Consider the following 26,661-nt stretch of genomic DNA (forward strand, 5'->3'; position numbering starts at 1 on the left):
TTTTTGTTAAGAAATAAATTTAAAACTTAAAAAATTATTTTCCCGCAGTTCGAATACAAATGAACTTTTATTCAAAAACGTATACATTTGATGGAATTTTTACGACCAAAGAGACGTAGATGGAAGAAAAAGAATCACATATTATTGCAATATGCAAGAAAAATATTTGTATAGAAAAAGAGCAACGTATTTTAAAAAGAAACAAATGCTTTTCCTATTAGCTGTAATCCACGTTAAATTCAGATTATCTTTTTGTTTTTCATTTACTTTGAGAAACTATTCCAGAACTCATATTTTCACTTGATTTGTGTACAAATTCCATTTCTTTTCCTTGAAATAAAATTTGTTTACTTTTTAGATATAGTATAGGAGCGGAGGAGAAAGATGATCCANATTTAGTAGGCACTGCTCAAAAAATAGTTGGTTGTCTTTTTTTTCTTACTTTAACTGACAAATCTCGATATTCAGCATGCACTACTGATGGTGTATGTTGAACAAAATACTTTTGTTAAATGTTATTACTTCTCAATTAAATCTTTTTCTCCAGCTTCCACTTCTTTATGATAGAAAGAAATGTTTACCAAACATTTTTCTTGAAAAAAAAAAGTCTTTATTTACCGGGCACGGAAAAAATAAGAGTCGTTGATACGATGACATTAGAATTTTCAATTAATGCGATTAAATAAATGTCGAAGTCAGAGGCTGAACTACATCACTTGACTACTATAATTCAATCAATTGCCGTAATTTTGTGACTTGGAATGGCAACCAGTTGTTGGCACTTTTCCTATGCTATAGGACGATTATTCTTCCTATTTCAATTGAAACGTATTCTTATTGGCTGCTACTGGTAAATGATTGATCATTGATGAATTTTCAGTAGACAGGTAAGTGAAGTGACGTCCTCTTTTAGAGAGAGATTTTTCATAGCGTTTGTCTTGCGTCGCTATCTTTTAACAATTCTGGGATTTGTAAATTTTTTTTTAAACGATGGTGATTTGAGGGTAAGAGGCATTCTGAAGCAATTATTTTAATCAGCTTCTATTGAAATCGTCAGATAATTTTATACACTTTAATTTTAGAATTTATTACAATCAATCAAATTTATTTGCCTCAAATAAATAAATTATAATTACTTTAAATAGGCCCATAAATTACCATATTTTTCGAATCTTCACTCAGAATCAAAGAAATATTTATTAAATAAAGGTTGACTTTCAAGAATTTTTTTTTACTCACGGAACTAAAGGGGTGGGGATATTAAGATGAATTTCTAAACACAAGCTGAAATTTTGGTTTTTGATTGCTCCAAACAAAAATTCTATGAAAACAAAAATCGCATAAAAAATATTTTCTATTGAATATACTTTGGGATTTAAATTATTTATTTCTTCATGTGCAATTTCAAACAGAAGCCCAGACTGATGTTTCAGCTTAGCCGGATGATTAAGGCGATTCTATTCCCAAGAACTTAGGCAAGATCTAAGCTAATACGTGTTATTACTGGTCCAAAAGAAATTTAGGCTTCATTCCCAGCCTTTAATAAAAGAAAGAAACAGGGTGTGTTTAACAAAGAGCACCCAGAAAACGCTTGGGGAGGCGCTTTTGCACAGTAAGTCAAAAATAAATGTATAAAAAATTCATTGATCTAAGTTTAGGGTGGTCACCGAAATTTAAATAAGCGGTCTTTTTAATTCTTTATTTATTAAATTTCTTTCCTGTGGAGGAGACATCCGTTTTGAGCCGGAGCTTCGTCCGTTACAAAAAAAAAAAAAAATTAAAAAAAGAAGAAGAGAAAATAGCGACGGAAGTTCGTAGGAAAAGATATCAAATTAAATTTTAAAATTATCAGACTTATTCAATCCAACTTATTTAAATATATGTTACTAAGAGAAACGGAAACTGCGAATGTTGACATTATCCGGTGAATGTGGATAACAAGTGAATTTTCAGTCGCTCTAGTGAATGTTCAAAATAATTTGCTAAATTATTTCTTTTTCCAACAAATGTCGCTATTTAGTAGGCACTGCTCAAAAAATAGTTGGTTGTCTTTTTTTTCTTACTTTAACTGACAAATCTCGATATTCAGCATGCACTACTGATGGTTTATGTTGAACAAAATACTTTTGTTAAATGTTATTACTTCTCAATTAACCAGCAAATGTCGATATTTCGAATAAACTACTGATGGTGTAAGTTGAACAAAACATTTTTGTTAAATGTCATTACTTCTCAATTATACCAGTAAATGTCGATATATATTCAGCGTGTAATGAACGGATAATAAAGGAAAAATTATGCAAGTAAATTTTTTTACAGAACATTCACTATTAAATGTCGACTTATACCAGTGTAGGAGCGAAATAAGGATATTAATAATGATTATATTTCTGACATACAATCGTGATTATATGACTATCGACAATGAATTTCAACGACATTCACCGATGTAAAGAAATATTGAATTACGGACATTCATGGCACAATACACTTTTAAGAGTTTGAAACAAATTGCCGTTCAGCAAAACACGATTCTGCAGTAAGCGCAATAAACGTAATCAAAGATAATAAATATTGTTAATGAAAATGCATATTTGACAATTGTACATTGAGTTAATTGAAATATATATCCAGAATATTAATTTAATACTTAATATTCTGAAATTCCAATTAAGATGTACATGATATAGAAGAGTACAAAAATATTGTAGATGAGAATATTTTTTTCATTTAATATTTCCCAATCTATTGTTAGAAATGATTCACAATAATAATAATAATACTGAAGATGTCATTATAACAATAGTTTGATAATAAGAGAGTACGCGCCAAATATAATACTGTAGAATGTTTGAATTGGATTTAGAACTAACAGATAAATAATCTTTAGTTTAAAGAACTATTTCAGATCAGGACCAGAAACTCAGGACAATGACCTTTATTATTATTCATAAAGTTTTAATCACAATAATAATGAAATACAATTTTTTATGTCATTTTAATTTGTATATTGATTAAATTTATTAAATTGCGGAATTAAATTTATTCATGTCGAATACAACAATACAAAATTAGACAAATTTATTCATATCAAATACAACAATACAAAATTAGACTAACTCATTTGCATAAAAAAAACTTAGAATATATTTCTTTTCCATTCCAAATCAATTACTTAAATTATATAATTTGTTGTTCAAAGTTAAATAAATAATAAAAATAGGGTACTGACTAAAACAGGCAACTTAAAGGTCAACGTTAAAAATCATATGATTACATCAATAAAAATTTACCCAATACCCAAAAGCAGAAAATAATAAAAGAATTTAATGAAACAACATAGCATTTATCTGACCACTCATCTATTTATTAAAGATACAAGATAAATATTAAGCTTATCATTTTAAAAACACTAATTACACGATTTATCTCTTTGACATGTTATCAACTCTATCTTCAATCTGCTTCAAAATGCGCCTTTGTTGTTGAGTTCTTAAGGAAAAAAAAATTTTTTTTAAGCAACTATTGATAACCTCTCAAAAAAACAAGGATAAAATTCAATTAGTCATAATAATACACAGCTTTATATAATACTAGACTGTTGAATAAATTGAAAATCTAATAAACTGATTTATTGGTGGGGATGCGACAAAACAAATAATCTGTGGCAGAAGAAGAGGCCGTGGAAAGCTAAGAAAAACAATGGCAATCAAATAAAAGAAGTTTCTTAAGATGTAGAATAACAATCTTCAGATCGCAGAGAGTAAGATCTCGACTAATCATAACTTTTATAAGAGCTTTTCAAGTTGTTATTTGAAGACAGATTCATATAAGTTTATAGGATCGACTGCTGTTTCGATTAGATATCATGATCGACTATTGTTTGAGAAATAAACAAACAAAAAAAGTTTTAACAATGCGAAAGTCTTTTTTGTAAATAAAACAAAAATTAACACCGAAACTAGATTGTTGAAAATGCTACCTTTTCAACAGATATGCTTAAATGTGCTTTGAAAGAAAGATCTTGCCTCATGATAATTTTTGCAAGCGCTTTTTAAATTGTTATTTTCGAAGATAGTAAAGTAGTGACAGCTCCAAATTATTCCCCCAAAAAACCGTTCATATCTCCGATAATTTTAATTTGATTGTTTAAAAAAAAGAAAATTATGAAAAGTAAATTTATTCTTCCTAAGTAATTGAATGGTAAATTTATTGAGGCAAAATAGAATGTAATTTTTATTAAAAATAATTAAAAAAAACCAGTAGAAAAGATGGATGTTCTATATCGTGTGTGTCCTAATCAATATTGAAATCTCAAAGGAACAATGGAGCAATTATAATTTACCTACAGAAGTACTTTTTTATTTAATTTTGTTACGAGGTAAATTCTACAATATGTATGAAAAAAGAAAAAGTTTTGTATATTGATAGTTTCCAGTAAAGCATTTATGCAGTAACTATAAGCAATAGCAGTTAGTTATATAGTTAGTTAAAACAATAAATGGTGCAGCATAGAAATACTTTAAATGGTAAGAAAAATATTCTTTGGCCTTCTATAAATCTCGAAGTGCTTTAAAATCTTTTAAGAGTTTTATAGGAATGAAAGCAAAATAAATAGCCCAGCTACAACAGAATTTAATAAATTCAATTATAAATAATATAAGGAAACACTAAATTCATGCACTAACCAGCAGTTATGCCAAACGTATATTTTTCTGTTAGGTCGGAAGTGTCATTTTGTAGCTCTACAAAATAACAACAAATAATCATTGAAAAAGAATCTCTGAAGGAAAGAAAATATATTTTCGCATAATTCAGTACTAGAATGGAATCTTTTAGGGATTTACTTTTTTTGTGCTAAAAACGTAAGCCATGGTAAAATGAAAAAGTATTTTTTTTATATATTTATAGTTATAAAAATATTAATAAAACAAATATTGCTGATAAAATCCATTTCTATCCATTTACACGGTAAAATTTACCGAGTTTCTGGCTCTGTGGGAACAGTAAAAAGCGCGATAATTTTCACACAAGGGCTTTGATACTGATTTTAATAAAATTAACAATAAAATATGGTTTTATAATGTGGGATTAAATGTGGTAAAATTTGATAACTTAATCATGATACCTTTGAGCATGGCATAAGAATTAATTATTCGGTTGAATTTACTTTTCAGTTTTGTATCTTTTACTAAATGTGTGGTAACAAGAACTATTATTTTGAAAACCAAAATTTTCTGAAATCCGCTATAATATTAACAGAATTAACCAAAATTGTGCTTGTTTTTTTTTTAAAAAAAATAATAGGGGGGAAAAACAGAAATGTCATTATTACACAGCACTGTAATTTCACCAGAATCTTTTACTCCGTGTAGCTAGCATAGTCCAAAACACTGCTTCAAGATTAAAAAATTATTTATTTAATTAATTTTTATTTAGAAATAATCATGTCTTAATTTTACATCAAAATCTACCATAACTCTATCATAACTCCAGCAAAAAAAAAAAAAAAAAAAAAAAAAAAAAAAAAAAATCCACTGAGCATTTGTCTCCTCCGCTACTTTTTCTCCTTAATAAGATATAAATCCAATACTAATATTAAATTATAAAATGTATCTTCTTTTGCAATAATTAAGTGAAATGAAATAATTTAAAATAGAAATATATATCTCACATAATACATGATTCAAACACAACTACTATAGTAATAATAATAATAATTTCAAAACTAATTTTTACAAAACAATTTCTTTAACTAAACACTAAAAAAGGAAAAGGACTCCATTAAATGTATTTTCCAAAATTCATGTCTATTTCGTTTAAAAGATTTGCAGAAATTCCATATTGAATATGAGAGAGAAATTAAAGCAGAAAAACAGCTACAAACCGCATAATTTAAAAAAAAATTCTACCTCATACATATTTCCATTAAAAATACAGTATACATATTCCAAACATAATTGAACTATAAGCTATTTATTTCTAAACTATATTAAACCAAAACTTTAAACTATAAATTCTTTATCAGGATTATTCTATTTTACATTCTTGTTTTACAGGAAGTAGTTTAAAAATATATCTTGTGGTACAGATATATAAAATAAGATATCATTTTTATGTTATGACTAGTAGAAATGAATTTTACAGCAAAAATATATAAAAAATACAAAGTAGATAACATGCTTCTCTGAAATTCTTTTCTAAATCATATTGTTTGATATCAAACGATAATACAATGCAGGCCAATAACCCTACCATACTACTTATTTTACAACGCCCTCTAATTTTACAAATGATATATCAAAAGATTCTATGGGTCATTCACCTATAATGATACTTCAAATAAATAAATAAAATAAATGAATAAAATAAAATAAATAAATAAACTAAAATAAATAAATAAATGAAAATAATATATTTTCTATCACTTTGAAAATTTACAAACACTTAAAGTACCCATTCAGTTTAATAACTTAGCTGATTGCTTTTTCAATCGTTTTATCTTCTTTGCGGTTTAAAAGAAATAAATTAAAGTAGATTGGGATAAAGAAAGAGATAGATGCATAAATAAGGAAATGTTAGGTATACAAATATTTTTGGTATTGTACTTAGGAAATAAAAAAAAAGGGATTTATTTGAATTATAAATCACGAATTTATTGCATCTTACACGGAGAAAAAAATTCCGGTCATTTGGGTAATTTTTCCGTTCATATGGCAACGATTTACCGGAAATTCTGGTTTTCAAAATTATAGTTTTCTCATTATCATACATTTTGTAAAACAAAACAAAACTGAAGAATAAATTTAACTGAATAAATGGTTTTTATACTATGCTCAAAGGTATCATGATAAAATTGCCAAATTTTACCACATTTGCTAAATTTTATCAAAGATCATTAAAACCTATTTTATTGTTCATTTTATCCAAATCATTACCGAAGTGCTTCTGAAAAAATTACCAAACTTTTTGGTGTTTCCATAGAGCCAGAAATACGGTAAATTTTACCATATTCTGGTGGTGTTGAACATGCTTTTTTCTTAGTGTACAAGCATTCTTTAACGAAATGAAAAAATAACAAAATAACGTTATTTACAATTTTAAAGAAAAATTTAAATATTTCTTTTTTTTTTATGACAAGAAGTGCCCTACACAACACAGATATGTATCTGTGCGTGAACAGCCATTCTCAACTTTCTAAAATTAAATTCCAGCATAATAATTATCTAATTTCAAAAAAGTTACTTAATAAGGAAATCATGTTTTGCAACAAAACTAATAATTTGTAAGTCATTTTAGAAATTAACAGCATGCAGTAAATACATTTATTCAGGATATCTTTCATAAAGTAAAACAATACTGTGCGATTTTATCATGAATTTTTTTTCTCCGGAACTCTCCTTCAATAATTTGAACTTAGCAATATACAACTTAAAATAATTAAAACTTTAAGCCGCCATTACATATTACATTTCAGGAATTATTTCATACTTTTGGTGCGAAACAGGGTCCTATTATTGTGAATAGTCGCGTAAAACAGCAAGCTATCCAGACTTATTGCAAAAATTCATAATTTTGTGAATTTGTGAAGAAAAAACTCTTCGTAATTTTCTGAATCTAAAATCACCATAGAATCGAGTTATTTCGACTAAGGTTCTTTTGTAAGGGGGGAAAACATGCAAGATCCGATATTATTACAATATAGAATTAACGGTGCTGCGTGTTTTTTGATTTAATCAATAAGTAATGAGGCGCTGGTGATTTCCGCAATTACCTTAATAATAATTCACTAGTTATCGATTGCAAAACAGATTACCTAAACAATTCTTTACGACCCCTACCAACAAGAAAGTACCAAAAATTTAATCTCAAATTGAGATTCTGAAAAAAATATTTTAAGAACGGTGATTTGAGAACACTCTTTTATAGCAAGTAAAAAATTGAGTACAGTTTTTTCAATCTATAAAAGATAATAAAGTTGAACAGCCGACACAATTCTGAGTTTACGACTATCAATGTTGAACTCCGAAGCCTTCAAAATTTCGAACCTAACCCAGAACACAAGGAAGCTCCTGAATCAAGCATTAAGATAAACTAGCCTTCAGGGAGGAATTTTTGATCGAACGAATCCGCATTTGCGTGAAATGGAAAGTAAAAATCAAGAAAATCTCCCACGGTTAGCCCGACGTCAACGGCTTTTAACCCATGAAACGTCTACAACTGAGGATATTTTAAGTCAGCACTGTGGTCGGTGATAGTCGGAGGCAGAATTCGAATCAAACAATCACCGCTGGAATTCAAACCTGTATCACCTTCTGTCTACCGAGGCTACTTTTATTTACCTTTTTAAATAAATTTGCTCAACTAAAATCGTAAATCAAGGTGAAAGCATAAGCGTGGCAACTATCCTGAAAACTCATCTTGGGCTCAGTTAAAGAAATCTTTAGGAAAAAAAAAAGCAATAGCCTTCAGTTTTTCAAGAAAATAACTGAAATAACTTTCTGCTCTAGAAACAGAAAAAAACCCAGCTCAACCAGTGATACATTTATCAAGAAATAGAAGAGCAAAGTCTGTAATGAAAATCAAAAGACACCGACAGTTTCGTATTACATAAAACTAATACAACCTTTGATAATCGTTTCCTTGCCTTTCTTTTTAATTTTGATAACATTTTCATACAATCTCTCTCAACTCATACATTTTTACTCATAAACATTCCTTCTAAGTTCCTAAGATCACTTGACACGCCTGCTTCACAAATTGCAAGACAACTTTTTTCGTCCGTCTTTTTCCTTATTCCAAGATTTATTTCTACTCATTACCCAAGGGTGTAAAATACGTCCCGATGGGAGGTCTGGCCTTTCTTCTAGCATAAACCTCGAACAAGGAGTTCTTTATTTCTGTCCTTACAATGCAGTTTAATTGCCTAAGAAATGGTTCTTTCCTTACGGAGGAGGGATTAAAAAGGGGTATTAGTACACTCTTCCGAGAAAATGCTTATATATCCAAAGCCTATGTTGGTAAAAATTAACCTTGGGTAGAAACTGTCTGAAAATGCTTTAACAGGACGCCATACCACGGGAGAAACTTTTCGCCACTAATTCTCTTTCACCTTCATAACTAACTTAAAATTTAAATTATAGAAAAATAATGAGTTCAAATTAAACCAAGAGTAAGCTATGAAATTTCAAATATTGAAAGGGAGTTTTTAAAATATTCAAAGGGAAATAAATTGTGAGAAGATAACATAGGATTAGGCGATAGATAAGTTTCCTCACAATAATTAGTTTGCATTTTGATACTTCGAAAAAAAAATTTTTTCCAGTAATTAAAACTTCATGGCTTACTCTAGGTTTGCTTGAACTCATTTTTCTTTCAAATTAATAATGGAGATTCAATTAGTAATGGTATAATTCAATTAGTAATTATTTCAAATTAGTAATGGAGATTTAATTAGTAATGGTGTAATTCAATTAGTAATTATTTCAAAATAGTAATGGAGATTCTATTAGTAATTATTTCAAAATAGTAATGGAGATTCAATTAGTAATATTGTAATTCAATCAGTAATTATTTCAAATTTGTAATGGAGATTCAATTATTAATGGTGTAATTCAATTAGTAATTATGCCAAATTAGTAATGGAGATTCAGTTATTAATGGTGTAATTCAATTAGTAATTATTTCAAATTAGTAATGGAGATTCAATTATTAATGGTGTAATTCAATTAGTAATTATTTCAAATTAGTAATGGAGATTCAATTAGTAATGGAGATTCAAAAACATTGAGGTAGTGAAAAATGTTTCGTGGAAAAATAAACTCACCTATTCCTGAATTAATGAGAAGTTGTACAATACTGCTTCAGAAAATGTGTTCGGATAATACAGCTAGAAAATAGCGTTCTGGTATCAAGAAATATGTATTTTAAAGTTTCGATAAAAGTGAGTTCATGTATGCCTAGTGTCAATTCTCGTTGGTATCTTGAAGCCAAGTACATCAGATGGATGAATACGAGTTTCTCTGGGAATTAAAGGCGGCCGGTGCACAACGCTTACATCATACGGTTGTTCACGATAATGCAGAGCTGTAATTTTAATGATTCGTGTGGGTTTTGAGGGCGTGATTTACTTTTTAAAGAATTATTGTACATTATAAGGAACAAAACAATTTCCATCACAAAGAAAAGATCATTTCAAGAGAAAAGGCATCTACCACAAAATTCGCGGTATCAGAACTTACGGGATGAACCTGATGCCCCATGAACTCAAATTCATCTGCGACCTCGACGCAATCAGATAGAGCGGAATTTTCAAATATCAGATGTTTAAAAATAATGCATAATATGTTGTTTAAACTTATGTTGAATTTTAAATTTTACTATGTTTGCTTCTTAAAAAGAAAAAGAAAACTTAGATAAAAAATAATCTGCAAATGTTATTATCTGCAGCTCCCGCTGTGGTACTGGATGGTTTCTGCTACCGAGTTATGGGGCAATTCTGTTCGAAATATTTTTCAAGCACGATACTATTAACGGATTATTTTATTAATAAAAATGAAATTAATTCATTTTTGAAGAGCAAAAGATGAATTCACATTTGCACACAATTACGCAATGGTAAGCAAATCCCTTGAACCCAATCGCATTTTCTCGCTTTCCGAAAAATATTAGACTTCAATATTACTTGTTCTTTCTTGTACACTCGATCGATTGATGAGAGAAAGAACAAAAAATCCTAAATATTTAAAAAAGATTCAGATGACGAAGGGAGAGAAGGAGAATAATGCTAAGAAACTTATCTGTCACAGACGATAAGGAAAAAAAAAGAAGGTTGAATTAAATACAACTGCAGGGCAACATCCTTGCGAGCAAGATGAAAACTGGCGATTGGGAAAACCTTGAGATGTCAGTGTAAAGCATGCACGAGTCGTGACGCCCGCGAATTAGAGCGAGAGTAAATTTGCTATTAATAGCTATGATCAACGCTACTAAGATGATTTAAGAATCAGAAATCCAACCATCATCATCTGAGAACGACTAAATCAAAACATGAGATTTACTCCTGATTTTTTTTATTCCTTTCCCAGACAAAGTAAATTTAGTTTATTCAATCCATAACTTTTGATTTTTCTTTCTCCGATTATACTAGTCGAGATTCGTTTTTCTTGCTGTTTAAGAAAAACAAGCGGGGAAATGTTGTTTATGCCACCAATTGTAATCGGTTTTTTTAAAAAAGAATAAATAAATAAATTATGAAAATCAGTAGCAATGATGAAATCGTTGATTCATAGATGAGATTTTAAAAAAAACGCAAAACAAAAACCAACGTGAACAAGGCAACAAGTACAGAAATGGACAAAGTATAGTTTCTTCAACAAGATGCGTAGCCAAATTTTACAACAATAAATAAGAACCTTTTAAGCATTTTTCAAAGAATATCATAATTACGCAGGGTTGGCAAGCTTTTGACAATTATCCGATTTTAACCATTATGTCTAAAAAAAAAATTTTTGGCATAGTTTTTGACAATTGTCAAAAATCATGAAATTTTGAATCGTGTAAAACGAACAACGTTTTCATACGCTACGGACCGACGGTACGCCGTGATAGATTGGAGTTGAATTAATTGTGAAAACGTTGAATAGAACAATATGAACAGTCTTTTTGAATAATTCGTGACCAAAATCAACATAGGAAAAGAAAAATCTCATTTTGGAAAAGGAAAAATTCAGCATTTTTTTAAAAACACCCAATGAAAAAATCACCTTTAAGGGCTTTGAAGAACAAAAATCGAAAATAAGCACCTTTAAGCACTTTTTAAAAACGTAATGCACCCTGTTCAACGCTGCTAAATTGTAATGGAGTTTTTACGAAAAGACAAATACAAAATTAAATTAGGAAAATCAGCAAAAATTTGAAAATCTTGATGTGCAGCAACGATGATTCAAAAGGAGGATAGTGTACAACGTACTAAGTAAAAATTAAGCACAAAAATGGCATACAATTAGTTTCTTGTTCTACCAAAACTATAATATGTCCGTTTCTGCTCTCAGTACTTTTGTTTCCTGACTGTATTTTGCTTTAGACATCGTTAGTATAAATCAGGATTCCCACTTAGTTTCAGAAAAAAAATATCTCTGACTCTTCCAGGTATTTCAGGAAAATTTCAATGTATTTTATCTATACCATGTAATTTTTCATCAGAAAACAATCTTTTTATTATTTGTAATGTAAAATATCAGATTTAATGCCCAAATAAATATTGAATAAGGATGGAAACAAGGAAAAGTTTCGGTAAAGTGTGGAATTTTTAGAACAAATAATTGTAATAGAAGTTAGAATTATTAAATCAAATCTCAATGATTAATTACTGTTACTGTCAATTCCAAGACTGGTTATTTTCTAGGCACGATGTAGGAATTTTCCAGAGTTTTGCAAAAAAGAAAAAAAAAATGCAACTTTCACTGTTCCCTGACAATTCTAGGTTTTCCCTTTTTTTCCTGACCCGTGGGAGCACTGATAAATGTTTTCTGAACTTAGCCATGAAAAATTACGTGCATGAATATCAGTTGGTCACGAAAAGATAAGAAACTAATCCCGCTCTGAAAATAGCAAAATAAAAGAGCAACGAGGCATGGAATACTAAAATATCAATTCTTTTGTTTCAGACTAATATAATCTATGAATGATCTTAAGTATGCGGAATCTTCAAAAGAGCTAGTAGTGCCAAATATAATCGGTTATTATTATTATTGATGACTGATTGAGAACAAACACAATGAAAAAAATATATTTTAAGGTTTGTGTGTAAATAAAAAAGAAGGAGACAATATCTCCGAGTATGAGATTTTTCAAAATTGCTTTAGAAATGTACACAGTAAGACATTGACAGCTTTAAATAAAGGGGAGATATATATTTGGTTTTAGATCAGTTTATAAATCCTTTACGTCTTATTACCGCAGATTTAGTAATAAATACAAAACTGAAAAGTAAATTTCACTGAATAATTGATTTTTATGCCATGTTCAAGGATATCATGATAAAGTTACTAACTTTTGCCACATTTACCAATTTTTATCACTTGTTATATTTTACTGTTAATTTTACCAAAATCATTACTCCAGTAAAAATTACCGAACTTTTTGGTGTTTCTGGAAATTCTGGTAATTTTGGTCATTCAATTTTTTCAGTGTAGATCAAATGTATAATTTACAAAAACACTTTTTTAACGATTAAAAAAACTTTTTTTACAAGGCTTAGGTGTAAAAAAATAAATAAATAAAGGCAATTCTCTCATATAATTAAATCAAAAGAATGTTCTAATGGGTTAGAATTTCGTTGCATAAAAATAAGAAAAAGTTTTAAACTTNAAAGTTATCTTCCAAAACATGAATTTATTACAGCAGATTTAGTAAAAAATACAAAACTGAAACGTAAATTTCACTGAATAATTGATTTTTATACCATGTTCAAGGATAGCATGATAAAGTTACTAACTTTTGCCACATTTACCAATTTTTATCACTTGTTATATTTTACTGTTAATTTTACCAAAATCATTACTCCAGTAAAAATTACCGAACTTTTTGGTGTCTCTGGAAATTTTTTTAGTGTAGATCAAATGTATAATTTACAAAAACACTTTTTTAACGATTAAAAAAACTTTTTTTTGCAAGGCTTAGGTAAAAAAATAAATAAATAAAGGCAATTCTCTCATATAATTAAATCAAAGGAATGTTCTAATGGGTTAGAATTTCGTTGCATAAAAATAAGAAAAAGTTTTAAACTTATTTTGTTTATAAGTCGGTTATGTCATCTAAATTTTTATAAGACATAGCTTAAAACAAGCTTAAGCTTTTTATTTATTTGAAATTTCTTGCAGAAATAAGCTTTCAAAATAAAAATTGCTTCATAATTTTATAACTATAATTGTTGATATATATTTCAAAAAAGCTATAAAAAAAACACTTGTTTATTTATTTCATTCCTTAACGTTTAAAAGATAATCTAAGCAAATAACTATTATTTAATGCTCTTGAACAAATAATAATAATATATAAATGTGTCTGCAGCAGCATAAATTCATAAAAAAGTTTTTTAAAAAGGATAATAAAATAGCATTTCCCCTGTAATTTTGAATCAGAAAAATAAAATAATGTTTCTAATTAATATTAGTTTCTTTTCTCAAATCATTTACCGCACAATGACGCCGGATTTGCCAGGTAATTTAACAGCCAATCGTGTTGATAAGGGTACAAAGAATAAATCTTTTAATGATACAGATACAACACTTTTTTTGTTGTTGAAATAAAATTAATATGTTTGGATTGTGATACAAGGATGAAGGTAAAAAGTTCTTAATGAGATTTAATGATTTCATTCAGACCTACAGAGGCGTCGAAATACAATAGAATTAGATAATAATATTAGCTCATTAAGTTCCAAAACCAGTTTTTAAAGCATGGATCGATTAAATGAGAAAACAAAAAGCAATTATAGTAGTTTTTGAACTGTATTTATATAACTCACGTACAAGCAGGGATGAAAAAACTGCCTCAGAAGAAATAGGTTTCTTTCAACCCAAATGGAAGAAATAAAACTTTAAATATTTTAGCAATTTTTAAAGCAGTTTATAACTGCAATGTAGTTTGAATAATAATATTAATTTCCTAGCTATCTAAGATATTTTTAAAACATTAGATCAGTTAGATATTTCAAAACAAAAAAGAAACAATGGAAAAGAAAAATAAATTTAATGAATTCCTTACGAAGTTAAAATAATAGCAATCCTTCAATATTTTGAGACAACAAATATAGTAAAACTTTTTATTTTAACTTTCTGGTCTGGTGTAATATAACTTGTTTAAATTTAACTCATTCTTATAATACTTATAGATAAACAAGTATTTCCTTTTTCTTCTTCTTTTTTTAAAAAAAAGTTTCCTTTGATATTTTCTAGTTTTTCAACGTAGCTGGAAGTAACGAGATAATTTTGATAATTTTTCACTTTCATACACCGCTTTCAAATATAATAATGCTGTATTAAATAGTTTGCCCTTGCGAAAAGGTATGCAGATAATAGTAAAATTAGGCACAAATTAAAATGACTGGATTCATATTGAAACAGATGCAAACAAGTTGATTAGAGAAAAACATTTTAATGTTCTGCTTTTTTTAATGGTGATTTATAATATTTCCGTTTCTTAACTCTAGTAGGAGTTGGTTAAAACTTTCAGAACTTTCTGAGGTCATAAATAGTTTTAAAAAAGCGAAATTATGAGCCAGCTCTTGTTGAGAAGGGCAGACACACTTCAATCAACGCAAAGATAAGTATTAATTATAGTTTTTCTTCAGAATAATTTTAAAGTTTATGTAAAAATATACTTATTTAATATCAGCCACAGCAGATCAATAAGCAAATTACATTTTGCATTCAATAAAAAAAATTTAAAAAAAAACATATCATTTTACTAACCTTAACCCTTTGACGAAAATGGACTCCTGTGCCCCTTTAATATATATTTTTCTGACGCTCTAATTATAAGCAAAAATATATTGTGGTATTTTTTAATTGTCAAAACAGTCTAAGAGTTACTAAAAAATCCGTTAGATTATACGAATTATATTTGTACTAAAATAAAAGATCCAAAAAAAAGTAGTTAGAAAAATTATTCAAAAATTTATCAATAATTGATTTTGTAAATGAAAGAAATTTCAATGATGAATAACTATTTCTCTTAAATCTAAATAACTGCAAAGAAGGACAAATTTGAAAAATTATCGTTGGAAGAGAGCCGTGTTTGGAAGATTTTATCTATAACGTAGAAAAAAGACACTGTTCTTTCATAACCTTAAATTATTAAAACTGCTAAATATTGTTTATTTATTTTGATCTAAATTAATACAAAATAAAAATGAAAAAAAAAATTAGGAAAGATATGTTTAATCGATGAATTCAATTTTGCTAGAAGTAAGAAATAGCTAAATTATAATATTAATACAAAAAATCATAAAACTTAATTCAAGAATACGCGAGTGCCTAAACAATATATGGCTAATAATTTAATTCATAAATAATGACCTACAACGATTACCTTATTTCTTTTAACAGTTAAAAAATGCAAGACAAACATTTTTCCATTCCATTGCGAAATCAAAATGAAATTTGAAGATGCAAGTCGCCAAATTTTTAACATTATCTTATTAATTCGTTCAAACAATCAAGATTGAAGCAGCTGCAGCACTCATCATCCGTTCAAAGTTATCTTCCAAAACATGAATAATGGATAATGGCGTGCAAGGAAAAATTGGCTGAAATGAATTATATTTGAATGCCATTAATTCTGAAGAGCAAGATCAACAACATTCTGAAGATCGCATTCGTAGACTCCCAAGTTTGTTTTGATTGAGTATGCACACTTAACGCCAGTGCTCCTCTATCAACAAAAAGATAAGTCTTATTAATAGTTTCGCTTTAGAATAATCTTAAAAGTGTATGCATACACAATGGCTGTTCAAAAAAAATGCTATAAATATATTCATTTAATATCAGTCATGGTAAACACGTAATGGATTCAAATACGGCGCACATAAGTCTGAAAAAACTATTTTCTTTTCTTAAAAAAATTCATATCTCAATTCGCATTATTCTTATTTTAAAACAAATTTACGATACTTACACAAAAATTAAATTTCAAATCAAATTTCACCACAATGGCTGTTCAAAAGACTGCTATAAATTGTATTTATCTAATTATTAGTCTTGGCAAATAAGCCGTAGATCCAAATGAGGCTCACAAACTAGTTGGTTTTGAATTAAGAAGGCTGAAAAAGCCTTCCCTTTATATTTTCTTTAAAATATTCCATACTTATTTCACATTATTTTTATTACAACAAATTTACTACAGTTATAAAAAAATTAAATTCCAAAATACAATTTCAGTGTTTGTGGCAATATAGTGATAGAGCGTATTTTTTCAAAGGGAGACATTTCTGCATTAAACTCGTTTGCAGAATTGTTTTTCAAAAATTTCAGAATTTCCATGTAATAATAACGCAATACACCTGATCTCATGGAAATCATACTGTTTTTCAGCTAAAACGCTCTCAGGAACAATTTTAAAATGAGACTTTTCATCTTATTGTTTCAAAATCCTTTAGTTCAAAGTTATCATAAATGAAGTTAAAATGTTAAAATAGTCCAACATATATGAAAAAAAAATTATACCTAAAAATAATATAATTAAATATCTGTTATTTTTGTAAAAAAAAAATTATACACTTTTTAGTAAATAAAATAACTGAAATTTAAAAAATAGCGCTTTTTTTCAAAATTCCTTCAATTGAAGAATATTGTTCAGAGTTCAAATCATATTGTTGAAAACATAACTTTCATTTTGTTTATAAATCTGCCGATCGACAAATAAATATTAAAAACCTGAAACAAATAGTAATTGAGTAATTTACGAGTAAGTAACATTAACCAGGGGTGTGTTTAAAAGAAATTTGGGTCCGTTAACGGACCTTTCACAAAATATCTCTTTATAAAAAAGGACCCTTCACAAAATATTTTAACTTAAAAATGAACACTTCACAAAATGATTTTTCTTTTAATCGGACCCTTCACAAATTTTTTTATCTTCATTATTGTTTTGCTCTATTGTTTTGTTCATTGAGTAAACCCTTCCCAGGGCAGAAAACAAGAAGATGGATGCAAACGAATTAAGTTTAGTCTTCGGCAGACGATTCTTTCATTATTCGTCTGAAATGAGTATTCTGCGTTCAGCAGTATAGACTAAATACCAAATATTTGAAAGTTGCATCTCTAATTTAAAAGCAGGAATTGCTGTTTATTTTTGAAAATTTAATTTTTTTTATTATAATTTTACAGTGCTGAGCATAATCTTGTGTCTATTTGCAATTTAAAAACTCCTTGGAAAAGTTTTTTGCAATAACCGGACCCGATTTGCACAAGTTCATAAAAGCAGGATCCTGGTTGAAAGAATGAGAGTAATTTTTTCACAATTTCAGAAAAACCCGACCTTTCACAAAATGTCTGGACAGACCCCTGTTAACTCCTCTCAGTAATATTTTAGGCTTGCTTTTTAAATCTGAGAAAAAATAACCTGCAAGTAAGTGATCTAATAATTCTGCAGAACTCGCTGCCGTGTTCGAAGATTTCTGGTACCGGAGGTGAGTTAGTTAAGCACAAAGAAGTTAATAGAGCATGTATAGAGAGTAATAGTTTTATAATCTGTATTGCCGATCTGGTATATAAAAGTTGTTGATATTGCGTACCTAAGCAATAATAATATTTTTAAATTTATAAATAATGAAAGGAAAGAAACCTCCACATTTATTCTGTAACTGAAATAGAATTGAGTAAGTAGGGTTGGAATTTAAAAACGATAATCGAATAAATCTACCTGAACTTTGTGTTCAAAGGCAGTAGTGATTCCAAAAATAAAAAAAATTTAATCGAAAATTCTCTTCTTTCTTCGACAATACATCAACATCACGTCGCTCTGCATACACGCCCAAGACCAACAAAGACCAGGAAGAAAAAAAATAGCAACTTAAGTCTCAGAAGTTCATTGATATGTAGATTACAGTTTATTAGAGACAAGGAATACATGAAGTAGCGTAGAAAAAAATAATAATAAAAAAAATAAAGGAATGAGCATAACATGCCCGAGGACAAGAAATTAAAAACAATAATGCATGCTCAAAAATGTTATATGATGAATACAAAATATGGGAATTAAATTGCCCTGGTGGCTTCAGCGTTAGATTAAAAACAACAAACTTTTCAATAACTATTTTATTTTTAGGGATATATTGCTAAATAACAGAGTATAAATTTAATTTAAATTTAGTTAAAATTTTTACAAAGATGTCACTAAAAATATCAATTTCATTGTTACTAAAAATATCAATTTAAATATTAACAACTTACAATTTCAAAGTTTATTTATTTTTAAATGCAGTCTAATTTGAAGTACAAATGTTTTAATTAAACGACACACTGTTTTCACCAGCAATAATGAGGTTCCTTCACATTACGGAGCTTCTCTTCGTGATACGATAGAAATCGATTTTTTAATCGATAAATTTAGCTATCGATTGTTAATCCTTATTATTACACGACATTTTCTATTTTTTAATGAATAATGAAATTAAATTTTCTTACTGAGAAAAAAAAGTACGGTCAATATACACTGGGGAACCGATTATCCGGAACGATCGGGACCATCGCTATTCCGGATAACTGATTTTTCCGGTTTTCTGAATCACTACAAAAAGCCGTTTTTTTATTGTTAAACCCAACTAAAAATAAAAAAATATTTAGAAATAATCTTAAAAAGAAGAAAAAATGATGAAATAATACACTAATGATTATTTCTAAAATGATGGTAAGGTAAACATCTTTCAAAAAAAAAAAGAAGAAAAATCCTAAAATCTTATGAGGAAAAAAAAAATTTTTTTTTTAAATAGCAGGAAAATTTATCGAATTTCGTTCCGGTTTTTTGGTTTTCCGGTTTTTTGATTCCCGGATAACGGGTTTCTGTACTGTACTTAGTTTTACCGTGTTTCTCGCCCTACAGGAACATCAAAAAGCTCAATAATTTTTACCAAAGCGCTTTGGTAATGATTTAGGAAAATTTCACAAGAAAATTTGGCTGATATTTGCAAAAATTTGATCAATTGATAAAATTTGGGAATTTTATCATAATACTTTAGAACATGGTATAAAAACCATTTATTCGGAGAAATTTTTTCTTCGATTTTGTATCTTTTTATTAAATGTATGGTAAAAAAAACTATTTTTGAAAACCGCAATTTTCGATAAACCGTTACCATATGAAAGAAAAAATTAACAAACAAATGTAGAAAAAAGTAACAAATTTACGTAGCATATTTGAAAAGAAATGTTATAAATAGCATTTAATTTGTAAGATTAAAACATACAAGTTTCACGAAAATTTTTTTATCGGGTTTTATTTTTCTACGGAATATCCTAATCCGTATAAAAGCAGACAGAAAAAGTATTAATCATTCATTTAGTTAAATTAATTTTATTATCATTTCCTATACTGTATGTACATGTATAAACTTTTTTTCCCCTCAAGAACAATAGATATAATATTTTATTCATTTTTTGAAATCATGTTCTTAAATATAAAAACATTTTAAGTAGACCTTACGTTATCGAGTTATTGAATCATTATTGGGTCCATATCAGCTACAACGGAAGTTACCCATATGTAAGTTTGACATATTTACTTTATTAGATAAGGATTGATTGCATAAAACATAACGTAATTTAAGTAACAACAGTTTCAAAACACTTCGTTTATTTTAAGATTTATAACCACTAAACAATTAATTAAACATTTCTTTTAATTAATTATGAATTTTTTGATGAATATAACGTAATTTAGGTAACTGCGGATTAAAAAATGGAAACAGTTAATCATTTCAAGATAATCATTTAACAATAAACAATTCTTGACCACTAAACAATAAACAGTTCTCAAAAAAAAATTATAATTAAAATTGATATTACGTCTATATTATATGAGGATGACGTAAGAAATTTTATTTTACTATATTGGATAAAAAAAATCTTTATCAAAACTACAATTTCATAAAAACTAATTATCACAGCGTTAGCAAAACGTATTTCATTTTCAACTGATGTTTTCCACTTCAAATTTTTTTTTAAAACAACAACAAATGGAGAAAAAATTGCTAGCATTTCAGATAAAACGAACAAAGAGTTTTTTTTTTTATGTTCATTCATGAAAAACAAGAAGCAGTTTTCTATCTAAGTGAAATTTAATAATAGTAAAATTTGATAACAAAAAAAGGATACTTAATGTTCATTTTCTGACTTTTTTCTTTCTTTTTTCTTTTCTCTCTCTCTTTTTTTAACTTTTTTTTTTTTCTCTAAAGAACCCGGGATGGTATGTTAATGGTTTTCACTTGGAGAAATATTAAATAGGCACAAATCATAAGACAATAAATTACAGTTCTTTCTTGTTTAAAAATGAAAAGAGTTCATTTTAATATTATCACCTCTTAAATCCTTCCTTTTCTTTATTGAGATCAGTATAAACATTTGTTTATCTCCTTTTGGGCAAAAATAAAGTAAGAGTGATTAAATTCAAATAAAATTTAAACAACATAAAGTTTTTGTATATAGCTTTAAATATCTATTTAGGTAATATCGTAAATGTATATTATATATATTTATTATATACATTGCAAATTGTGATAAATATATGTCAGATTAAGCATAATATTTACAGTAATAATCTCTGCTCCCCTGTTTTGAAAAAGCAGACTAGTTTGAATTTTCGAAGCTAATGCTACGTATTGACACTGTAAATTCTGCTACTGGGGGTACAGTATATTATAGCTTCAAATCTTTCTATATTCAAATTAAGTCTAATTTTAAAATAATTTTTTTCCGACTGTGACCAGATCAAACACAAAATTGAACTTATCAAGATAGGGAGGTAAATTTACTCTGTAAATTCTGCTACAAGGCCTATAATCGATACGTCCAATATCAAAACTGTTATATCGATTAATTTACTAAGTATGAGACAAGCTCAATATAAATAAATGGAAACAAATCAACTTAATTAAAATAGGTGCTAAAACGTGCCTGCCAAAGATTAGCAAAGCTTCAGCCTAACACGAACTAATGTTTCTTTTTAAATTTATTATTATTTTTACTAAATAATAAAATCATTTTTTTAGGAGCATAGGCTATGACCCAATCAGGAAATTCGTTTCTATAGGGGGAAATGGGTGTGGTTTGACTGTCTCCCCCATCGTGATTGTTGGTCAAGAAAGGTCAATAGCAAGACAATGAATCACGATCTATAGTTAGAATGTTTTCATCAGCACAGTTTTTGACTTAGCTCTCGCACTTCATTCTAAATCGCTGACTCCAGTGTTTTATTGTACTTAAATAAATCATTCCATGACCAACTAAAGTTCCAAATTTCTTCACGACTTCAGCATGTAAAAGGAAAAAGAAAATATCTGTAGAAATAAATCTTCTAAGCCCTCCTAAGTATGTAACCTCCTACTACTAATTTATTCGTTTGTGTAGTGCCTCATACACCTAATTTAGACCTTAGTATAAAAATTTAATTAAAATTAATTAATCGAGTTTAATCTCCTTTTTCGTTCGAAAGATTACTATAGACTGAAAAATATTTTCGCAAGAACTATCAATGAAAATATCTTCGTGTAGAAATAATACAGAAAATATCGTGATACAAAAAATAACACTGCACGGAAAAAAGGATTCTGGTAAAATTACCATATTGTACGGTAATAACATTTCTGGTTAAAAAATACGGTTTACCGGAAATTTCGGTTTTTAAAATTTTAGTTCTTTTTAGCACACATTTAGTGAAAAATACAAAACTGAAAAGTAAATTGAACTGAATAAATGGTTTTTATGCCATGCCCTAAGGTATAATGATAAAATTAGCAAATTTTACCACATTTACCAAATTTTATCACAGATTATAAAACCATATTTTAATGTAAATTTTACCAAATTCATCACCAAAGCGTCATCAGTAAAAATTATAGAGCTCTTTGGCTTTCCCGTAGAACCAAAAACATGGTAAATTTTATCATATTCCTTTAGTTTTAACTATACTTTTTTCGCAGTGCGGTAAAAAAAAATTAAGGCGACTTAATATCTCAAAACATTTTTAATAATCCTCAATGTATATACATATAATTAGGATGGAAAATTATATTATCCAGCACATATAAAAATTCCTTTAAGCTATGCACTCTTTTTCCTCAAAAACAACAACATAGGGTAATATGTGAAACCAAAGACTAGACAATTAATTAGTCGAAGTTAAAACACTAAAACGATTTTTAAAACGATTTAATTAAAACTTTATGTTAAGAGGTTTGTTTAATAAAATTTCAATAATATAGTAAGGCAATAATTAAAATATTTTAATGATGCAATAATTAAAAAATTTCGATACATAAATTCGTTACCATTGAGAACTAAAAAAATGGTTAATTTCTGTAAGCCTAAAAATATTCTTATTTTTCATTGGATATATAACATTAGATACGTAAAAAAAAAAAACATTTTATACGAACATATAATTTGTAATAAAAATGTTTTTCTTTTTTAAACAGATGGGGAGGAAGGTTTAAAAGAGAGAAAAATTCTGTCCAACGGCGAATACACCCAATTTTCACAATTCTGTTATTTCAAGTAAAAGAAAGGGCGAGTGAATGAGTAACGTTTTCCGAATATAAAATTATTTATTTGAAGATCAAAAAAGGCGTCATTTTCATGAATTGAACTGAAGAAATTATAAAAATTACGCAATTTAGGCGTTTTGGGAAATAAAAATCTTGCGTAGGATTCATAAGACTAATTTCCTTATTTTTCAAAGAATCGTCGAAAAAAATGTTAGCTATAAAAAAAAGTGACTTTATTAAAGAAATATATAAGAATAAAAAAATCAATACAATTCAGTCATCATTTAATGAAAATAAAATTTTAATATTTTCTTTTCATTTCTAAAAACTAACAATGAACGGATTATATATATTTTATATTTTATTGTTTAAATCACATTTATTTTATAAACCGTAAAAAAGTTTAATTATAACACCTCAGTAACATTTAAAAATAAAATAATGTTTTAATGGAATGGAGGATAAACTGACTTTTCAATACGAATAAAAAGAAAGGGCAATTATATTGGGACAGAAACTTACAAAAAGTGAAACATTTTCTAGCGCGAGATTCAATTTCTGATATATTTATTTAGCACGATAATAACCCATTGTTTTCCGTATTCCTTTTAACAATACTTTCTACTTTTCAATCTCTATAGAATTTACAATGCTCCCATTTATTCTCATATTTAAGCTATTAAACAATACAACTTATATATTGAACGCAAAAGAACATGTTTCCTTAAAATAAGTTTCGTTTTAAATGTTAATTAAATTAAATTTTTTGTGTTCCTGTTTTACAAATAAACAAATAAAATTAAACTGTAAAAAAACTTAGCCTTTTTCAGTAATAGGACGGAGAAAGTCAGTACAAAAGAATGTTACATTTATTAAAAGCTAATCCAGTTACTGTAATTTACGAATTTGTTTTACGATTCTGACAGTATTGTTATAACAGCTTGATTAACAAAAATACTACACTGTAAAAAAATTCTGGATCAAGTTACGGTATAAAGTACCGGCACTTTGGGTTTATCATCTGTAAAATCTATTTTTACCGTAAAAGATGATACCATAGTTTTTGCAGTATTTATTTAATTAAAGTGTTTCAGCGATTTTTCGCCAAGAGTTACTGAAAAAATTACGATATATCAGAATATATTGTAAACATGGTCCGGTAAAAATGGATTTTACGGTAAAAAATACCGGCAACTTGAGTGCCGATACTTTTCACCGTAATTTGATCTGGAATTTTTTACATAGTGAGGTATGTGAAGATCTGAAGATCTAAATATTCCATGATTTCAAGGATTTATTCTTTTTACATATTTCTCGCAGATTTTTTTTTTTGATGAACTAGGCTTGAAATAATAATAAAATTTTATAAAAATTATTTTTAACAACTTAACATGACCATAACCAAATTCTTGGAAAGATAACTATCCCTCTCTGTTTTAGTTGAAGACGGACTAAGACAATACATTTCGATTGAATGTATTAACTGCTGATGAAGAATCAAAAAAAAGGTAACTAAAATTTTTTAACGGAACAACTGATTCTATTTCACTAAAAATACTATAAAAAATACACATAAATCGATTTTAACAAAAATAGAATAAGAATCTTAAGATAATGAATATTTCTTTTTTACCTACAATAAATAATATTAAAATATATTTAAGTTCTTTTTTTTTTTGTTGATTAGCCTATGAATACCAAAATTTTTTAATAAAAGTCATCCACAGTTGATTTTCAAATCTTAAAAAAAAAAAAAAAAAAGTTTCGAAATAGCGCAAAAATGTTACAAATTTCAAATGTTAGTGTTAAAACTTGAAGAGGGAACAAAAATGAATTATATAATTGATTAAAAAAAAAACGATTAAAAGCATAGTATATTTCCACAAAACAAAATATTTTGTCAGTTTCAAAATTATATAAACGCATCCAAAAGATAAAATTAAAAATAAGTAAGTCCATAAGATTAGAGATGCCCCAAAGATTATAAATAAACTTAAGAGTTGAAGAAGAGAATAAAATCTTTATTAAGTTCTACAGTTCCAAATTCATTGGCAGAATGTATCTAAAAAAGAATGTTTCAAAAGTTTTTAAAATTCTGAAAGTAAAAAGGATACTAAATAAACAAAAATGCTGTTAAAAAAACTACAAATGTTGATTTTAAGATTAACATAATCGTAAAGCAAATAAATCTCTTTCATGTTGTCATGAACTAATTCATGTTAAAGCAAAGAACAATAGTAAACAATCCATCTTTCAACTGTTTATAGAGGGAGAAGATTATATTAGATCAAAACAATCATATAGCACTTACCATAAACTATTAGGCACTTGTGGAAAATAATCATCCACATAAATTTAATCCAAAGAATCATTTTTGCGTATTCCAAATTCAGCCACAAATGTTCCCCAGTGGGTTAATTGTCAACGAATTCTGAACATCTGTAAAAATTAGATAAATAATACATCCACAAATGATTTTCTTTGTTCACCTTTCTCAGAAATTCGATGATGTAGAACAAAACATGAATTTGGCACGCGCCAATCTAGTGAAAACAGGCGTGAACGAGCGAAAAACGAAAGCCGGCTCCCAGTCCTCGCAGACGATTTTTACCACAGCTCCTCTCCGATCGGTTTGATGTTTCGGACGGAAACTGGCGTTGCGAATTCGTCTGCTGTTTCGATGCTCTTACCTTGGTGCCTTTCCTTCGTTGTAACCTGAAACGGAGTTGCCATAGTAACGCTAGTCTGGCCCAAGCTCATCCGGGCCATCGGAAGGGGTGGATCGCAGAGGATTTGGGATGCGTTTTCTCTGTTTCTTCCTTGATTGTTTGTAGGGCGTTATTCTATCGTCCAGATTTAGTTAATAATACCACAGGGAAAAAAATTAAATCGCAAAGCTCTTCACTTGGTTAGGATGCGTCATCCAGCACTTTTGTTTCTAAAAACACTATTTCCTTTTTTTATTTACAAAAACACAAGTTTATTTAATTTTGAACATTATTTTATTTTATTTAGTTATGTCACACTAAACATCAATATTTAAGTTTTTAATTAATTTTATCGTTTTCTTTTCGATTATACTATCGTTTGGTATAACTGAATGGTTTCAATATATATTTAATTCGAACTCCTAAAAGCACAATTCCCCTTGTTTATTTATGAATCTTAAGAATTTTTATTTAGAAAAAATATCTTTATTAAGCTGCGTTGAAGAAAACATCAATATTCTCTATCAGTTTTTTTAAACTAATTTTGTATTATTTTTATAGTTTGCAAATTTGATTGTTTCTGTTGTTGATCATTTCTTGAATTGACTAGCATGTATTGTATTTGATAATAATTTAAAGTAGAAGTATTCCGAGAAAAAATCACAAGGTCGTAATAACATATATTCCTTG

The 26,661-nt window shown here is 27.9% G+C and overlaps 1 protein-coding gene across 4 annotated transcripts in view; it reads right to left on the reverse strand.

The window, feature by feature from the left end:
- LOC107447205 (roundabout homolog 1) overlaps positions 1-25,991 on the reverse strand; it is a 118,169-nt gene extending 92,178 nt beyond the window's left edge. For 3 of the 4 annotated variants that reach the window (XM_043041429.2, XM_043041427.2, XM_043041425.2), the window contains exon 1: positions 25,575-25,979. In XM_043041429.2, coding sequence (XP_042897363.1) covers positions 25,575-25,635 — 61 coding nt within the window. In that variant the 5' untranslated portion in view covers positions 25,636-25,979. Of the gene's footprint in view, positions 1-25,574 lie in introns of all 4 variants that reach the window. The other variant, XM_043041426.2, reaches the window with a different exon arrangement.
- Positions 25,992-26,661: the final 670 nt, after the last annotated feature.

The sequence above is a fragment of the Parasteatoda tepidariorum genome, chromosome 7, assembly GCF_043381705.1.
Source record: "Parasteatoda tepidariorum isolate YZ-2023 chromosome 7, CAS_Ptep_4.0, whole genome shotgun sequence".
In the NCBI taxonomy this organism is placed as follows: domain Eukaryota; kingdom Metazoa; phylum Arthropoda; class Arachnida; order Araneae; family Theridiidae; genus Parasteatoda; species Parasteatoda tepidariorum.